The 6860-nt window shown below is 39.2% G+C and overlaps 1 protein-coding gene across 1 annotated transcript in view; it reads right to left on the bottom strand.

Moving 5' to 3' along the window:
* Positions 1–6860, bottom strand: part of EFCAB5 (EF-hand calcium binding domain 5) — a 170793-nt gene that overhangs the window by 85910 nt on the left and 78023 nt on the right. Inside the window, exon 8 of the mRNA XM_011990371.1 lies at positions 610–765. Coding sequence (XP_011845761.1) covers positions 610–765 — 156 coding nt within the window. The remainder of the gene's footprint in view (positions 1–609; positions 766–6860) is intronic.

Genomic DNA, 6860 nt, shown 5'->3' with positions numbered 1-6860 from the left:
TGGCTAATTTTTTGTATTTTTAGTAGAGACGGGGTTTCACTGTGTTAGCCAGGATGGTCTCGATCTCCTGACCTCATGATCCGCCCGCCTCAGGCCTCCCAAAGTGCTGGGATTACAGGCGTGAGCCACCGCACCCGGTCAGTAATTATCTTATAAACATTGTCATTAGTGTGTTTGGTCATGTTTTCCTTTTCACATTCACTGCTAGGAATCTTAGATCCAAACTTGTAAACAACCCACGACGACTATTTAGGTCATTATTTGGGGCTTTGTTCCCAGGTTCATTTGCTATCCCCTCTCTTATTTTTTTCTTCTTTCATCCTACTTTTAGTTTACATTTTGTTGTTGCATCTTCTCTATTCTTGTGAGCTTACTTAAATCCTTTCTGGACATGGAGATACAAACAAATAAATATAAGGTTCATAAACAAATATATTTCAGTAAAGTTTGTATCTATTTTGTAGAGATGGGCTTTCACCATGTTGTCTAGACGGGTCTCAAACTCCTGGGCTCAAGCAATCCACCAGCCTCAGCCTCCTAAAGTGCTGGGATTACAGGCGTGAGCCACATGTCTGGCCAAGAAGCAATTCTTTAAATGTCTTAACCCACCTTCCCATGGTCACAATGTAGGAAGAGTTCAGCGAACATCTGCCTCCGCATGTCAGCTTTTATGACCTCCCGGAATTCATCTGCAGAGTGGCAAAGGTGCTTAAGGAGTTCCTCAAACATTTCACTCTTCAAGTCTTTAATATGTGAAGAGATGTACTACAGGGAAAAAAAGAGGATAAACGATTGACTTAAAACCATGCTCTACTTGGATTTTCCCCAGGATTCAACCAATCTGCATGAAATACATTGGCTGTAAAATGTTTCCATATGATTTGCTTATCACTTAGATGAAGCATTTTCATGTTAGCTGCTCTAAAAGCTGTGATGCAGAGAGAGGTAACTAATGCAGTCCCCAGTACCACACATCAGTGGGACTAGATATATTTGGAGCTATTTCCCTCTATATCACATCAACATTATATAGGGCAGACTTTCCTCACAGTATGAAATAGCAGTAGTTGCCTGTAAAATGCTACCTGCAAATTAAAAATTCTAAAAATTGAATGCAGTTTTTCTATGGTATATATATGTGGTATACAAAAGCACATGTATTGCAAGACTGGCTGCATTTAATTACTGGCGTGTAAGGGACAAGGATCATGGGTGGCTTTTTGTTTTTTGATATTGCAATAAGATATCCTTTGTCTATGATCTTCTTTTAAAAGTACAGGGACTGAAAACATCTATACTCTTCGGCCATTTCTCTTGATCCCTGTTGAGTAGATTCCCAGAAGTGGAATTTCTAGCTTAGAGGATTAATGCACCTGAATATTTTGTAGGTTTGACATGGGGCTTGCACCCTTTTGCACTCCTATCACTAATGCATGAGTGACTATTTCTTCTCAGCCTCACCATCAGTGTGTATTGGCATCTGAGTTTTTGCCAATTTGATAGGTCAGGAACGAATTACATTCTTGGTCTACACTTTACTATAAGAGGTAGAAGGTATCCTGTGATAGAGAGAAGTGATCAAGCACTGCAAGAGTTTCTGAGAGCACTCCTTTGAAAGTGTGAGCTCTGTTCACAGCCGATGATTTCCTCCCCTGCCTCATGCACAGAAGTAGCCAAAGTTATACTGCATGACCCCACTTCCATAGCCATAAATGATTGAACCAGGGGAAACACTTAAGGCCATTCAGATTCTCTCCACTAGGAACTGGGGATTACAACTGAGCAACAGCCAGTTAATCTGAGTGGGCCTGAATTTGTGAATGTGTAGTCGAGGCAAAACTTTACATCTACTCTCTTAGGGTCTTTGGCTGGGCCTGAGAATTAAATTGACATAAGATAGGTTAGTAGGAGAAAGGCATAAAGATTTAATATAAATTTTATGTGACATAGGAGCTGTCATAAAGAAATGAAGACCCAAAGAAATGGCAAAAACTACATGCTTTTATTAATATATTGGGTTGAACAAAGAGAGGCAATTGTGGAAAAGTAACTAAATTATGTTGGGAAGCTAAAAGGAAGATAATAATTATCTTAACAAGTTCTGTTTGTACAGAATTCTCTCAGCTAAGACTCCCGATTGAATAATGTTTCCTTTCTCCTAATACAGGGAGGACATCTTTCACATGGGAGATTTTAACTTCCTATTTTCAGGAAGAAAAAGGGAGATTAGAATGCCCTTCTTGTATCTATTTTTCAAGTACCTTTAGCTGAAAGTAATCCTTATGCCAGAGTGGAATGTTTTGGGGTAGCATATTTTGCCACCCTTCAAATGTAAATTTAAGAGTTTTGGGGTGGCCAGATTCCTCCATGTGAACTGAGACTGCCGGGAAAGTCTGTTATGGAGAGAAACAGATGAAATGGAAAGCAGAGAGAAGCCGTCTTAACACTTTCCAAGTCCTCGTTCTAGTCTCTTCCTGAAGCCCTTGGATTGTGCACATTTCACATTCAGCTGTATAGCTCAGGTTGGTTTCTGGTTCTTGTAATTGGCATGCATTTAACATGGTTTGTAAAAATCATGTTCCACTTTAGTAATTTGTTTAAAATGGAACATGTTTTTGGCATATTTCATTGACATATAATTTTTGTTTTTATTTTTTTAGAGATAGGGTCTCATTCTGTTGCCCAAGCTGGAGCGCAGTGGTACAGTGGCACAATCATGGCTCACTGCAGCCTTGACCACAAGAATCAAGTGATCCTCCTACCTCAGCCTCCTGAGTTGCTGGAACTACAGGTGCGAGCCACCACACCTGGCTAATTAAAAAACAAACAAACAAACAAACAAAAAACAACTGTGTGTGTAGAGATAGCGTCTCACTATGTTGCCCAAACTGGTCTTAAACTCCTGGGCTCAGGTGATCTTCCTGCTTCAGCCTCCCAAAGTACTGAAATTACAGGCATGAGCCACTGTACCCAGGATCACTGTCATTATTCTTGATGGATCAATGCACACAGTTAAGTTCTTATCTGTTACCATGGGAAGCAGAGTAGTGGAAACGGCTAAGAACTTACTCTGAAGCCTGTCTGGGCTCAACTCCCTGTTCTCATGTCCCTTCATTTGTGAAATGGGTATCACAGTAGTAGTTACCTCACTGAGTTATGGTATGTACGATCTGGGTGTTTCACGTAGTAAGTTCTCTTCAGCCATTGTGCTTGTCTACTCTTGAGGTAGGTAAGAAATTGGCCAAGAACATCTTCTTCATTAAATAAACAGTCCTCTTAGCTGATAAACAACTTTAGAAGGAGAAAACCCAACAAGATCAGCGGTTCTCAAAGCGTGATCCCTAGGTCAACAGCATCAGCATCATCTGAGAACTTGTCAGAAATGCAAATTTTTGAGCCCCCTCACCCCCCACATTTACTGAATCAGAAATTCTGGGGGTAGGGCCCAACAAGCTATAGTTTAACAAGCCTCCCAGGTAATTCTGATGCTCGTTAAAGTTTGAGAACCACTGAACTCCATGATCTGGGGTATCTGGTCCTAATTAGTCCCGTATCCTAAGATCCTGTTGTTTGATCCTTAATGACTTTTAACTTGACTAATAGGTATTTTTCTATATTACTCATAAGTTAGAATTATTGAATAATTGACATTTTCTGGCAGCATTGTAGCTCAGTCCTCTAATGCTGAAAAAAAATTGGTATTTGGAAGAATCATCCTGTTTTAAATTAAGTTTTTGGGAACTGACTTCAAAGCCATATGAGTTTTCTGGCTGTGGGAATGCTATTGAATCAATAATTAGTTTTAAAAGGCTGAGGCAGGAGGATCGCTTGAGGCCAAGAGCTTGAAGCCAGCCTGAGAAACATAGGAAGACTTCATCTCTACAAAAGATTTAAAAATTTAGCCAAGAGTGGTGGTGCATGCTTGTAGTCCCACTTAGGAGGCTGAGGTGGGAGGATCACTTGAACCCAGTAGTTCAAGGTTTCAGTGAGCTATGACCACATCATTCCAGCCTAGGCAACAGAGCAGGACCCTGTTTCAAAAAAAAAAAAAAAGAATTAGTTAAAAAACCTTTCTCTGGGCTGGGCACAGTGGCTCACGCCTATAATCCCAGCACTTTGGGAGGCCGAGGTGGGCGGATCACCTGAAGTCAGGTGTTCAAGACCATCCTGGCCAACATGGTGAAACCCTGTCTACTAAAAATTAAAAATTAGCCAGGCATAATGGCGGGTGCCTGTAATCCCAGTTATTCAGGAGGCTGAGGCAGGAGAATCGCTTGAACCCTGGAGGCGGAGGTTGCAATGAGCCGAGATTGCGCCATTGCACTCCAGCCTAGGCAACAGAGCGAGCGAGACTCCGTCTCAAAACAAACAAACAAAAAAACAAACATCTTTTTCTGAGAGACACTTCTGGATTTTTCATCCCTGAAAGTTCTAAAGGAAAAACAATATTCTGGAGCTGTAGTCTGTGGGTTTTCTGAGTTTGCATATTCTGATTGTTCTGTAAGTATAGGCTAGCTGGCATAAAGACTAACAGTTGGCAATATCAACTACAAATCAAATTCCAAATATAAGAATTACAGAAGTTTGCCAATATCTCTTACAAAAACAGAAAAAGGTGAAAATAGATAGGAGCCTCCATGTTTTCATACCTTTCCAAGCAATGATTGCTTAATTTAAGAATAAATTACCAATATCCTTCAGTTAATATCTTTGTGAGCTGTTAAACATTCAAACTGTACTTAGTCAAGTTATCTCTATGTGCTAAGTCCCAATGTAATGAATTCTGGGATTTTCCTGTCTGACTTAATGCTGAGAATGTGGTAAATATCACATTTAATAGCTATTGTAAGATTCTATAGCTCTGGGCCAATGGGATTCATACTTATTTAATTGTAGACATACTGAAGAGTTGATGAAGTGGGTGATATAAGAGCAATAGGAAGAAAACTATGTTTGAAAACTATCTATCTTAGGTATTAACTTCCAAACAGTATTTGTAAGCGCTGGTAGTATACGAGGAGTGCAAACAAGGAGTACAGCATATTGAAGTACTCAGGTTATATTTGTTATCACTGAAGAAATGGTGTGTTCATACGGCCTGTGGGCAGAGAATTAACTTTCCAGTTTTAGGGAGGAACCTTTAGAAAAAAAAAAAATGATTAGGGCTAATTACATACAGACAGTCCCTGACTTATGATAGTTCGATTTAACAATTTTTCCACTTTATGATGACACAAAAGTGATATGCATTCAGTAGAAACTGTACTTTGAGTACCCATACAACAATTCTGTTTTTCACATTCAGTATAATATTTAATAAATTACATGAGCTACTCAACACCTTATTATAAAATAAGCTTTGTGTTAGATGATTTTTGCGACTGTAGGCTAATATAAGTGTTCTAAGCACATTTAAGATGGTGTAGGCTAAACTGTGATGTTCAGTAGGTTAGATGAATTAAATGCATTTTTTACTTAGATATTTTCAACATACAATGAATTTACCAGGATGTAATCCCATCATAAGTCAAAGAGCATCTGCACTTAACAAATCTGTAACATACTTTTAACTCTTCTGATTTTTCAAAAGTCTGCTTAACAAATGAACAAAGGCCACATTTATTGTCTAGTAATAATAAAAATGACAGATTTAAAATGTGCCTCTGATGGTGAATGTTATGGGCTAAGTTTTACCTCCTAAAATTAATATGTTGACAGCCTAACCCTCAGTACCTCAAAATGTAACTGTATTTGGAGATAGGGTCTTTAAAGAGGTAATTAAATTAAAATGAGGTCAATAGGGTGGGCTCTAATCTGACTAGTGTTCTTAAAGAAGAGGAAATTTGGACTTAGACATGTACAGAGTGTGCAGACTATGAAGACAAAGGGAAAAATCAGCCATCTATAAGCCAATGAGAGAGGCCCTCAGAAGAAACCAACCCTGCCAACACCTTTTCTCAGCCTTCTAACTTCCACAATTGTGAGGAATTAAATTTCGGTTGTTTAAACCTCCCAATCTGTGGTACTTTGGTATAGCAGCACTAGCAAACTAATACAGCCAAAAAGGATTTGCTGATCAGGCAGGTCCTTGATCTGTTTCAACAGTTGAAGACTGCCTAGGAAGAGACACATCCAGTTGGAGGGTAGTTCGCCTATTTTCCCGGCTTAGAATTCTCTCATTTCTCCCCAAGGTTTTCTCATATATTGTCACAGCATACTGCTGCCTCAACCTTGCCAAAAGCTGTGATTATTTTTTCTGTCTTTCCATGCTACATCTCAAAGCACATAAAAAACAAAATGAGTAAAACAAGCAAAAAATACAAGATACAGATGAACTAGAGACAGAATAGAAAGTCATTCAGATAAATATCATTGTAAGAAAAATGTACAGCCTGGATTTAGTAGAGTATATTAAAGGAAAGACAGAATCTTTGGGTACAGTTGACGAAGTCTTTCTCTTTAAAATTGAAACTTGGAGCCACATCAGTTTGAAGGCCTCAGATTGTATGACTGATATTAAACAATCCCATAAGGAAGTGACCATCTCAGAGTGGACCACCACTGAGCAAGAACAGAATGAGTCCCAAAAAAGAGAATCCAGGCAGAGGCATGGCCCTTATTCCTCCTGGCTAAGGGATACAACAGTTCCTCGGTGTAGCAGAATCAAAAGTCAATATCTGAATCCCATACTTTCTAGTATTTGTAGTTTTGCACATCATTATTCTTAAACCCATTATATGATTCGGGAGTGGACCTCAGACTGCTTGAGGCCCAGGCCTATTGAAGAATGCACCTGGGAAACTGACCTTCACTTTATACAGTCTCATAATAAACAGGAATGTATTGGGTGTTTTCACTTG

Source organism: Mandrillus leucophaeus, unplaced genomic scaffold (assembly GCF_000951045.1).
Source record: "Mandrillus leucophaeus isolate KB7577 unplaced genomic scaffold, Mleu.le_1.0 Scaffold379, whole genome shotgun sequence".
In the NCBI taxonomy this organism is placed as follows: Eukaryota; Metazoa; Chordata; class Mammalia; order Primates; family Cercopithecidae; genus Mandrillus; species Mandrillus leucophaeus.
The sequence above is the reverse complement of the archived record's forward strand: the minus strand, read 5'-3'. Positions and strand labels throughout refer to the sequence as shown.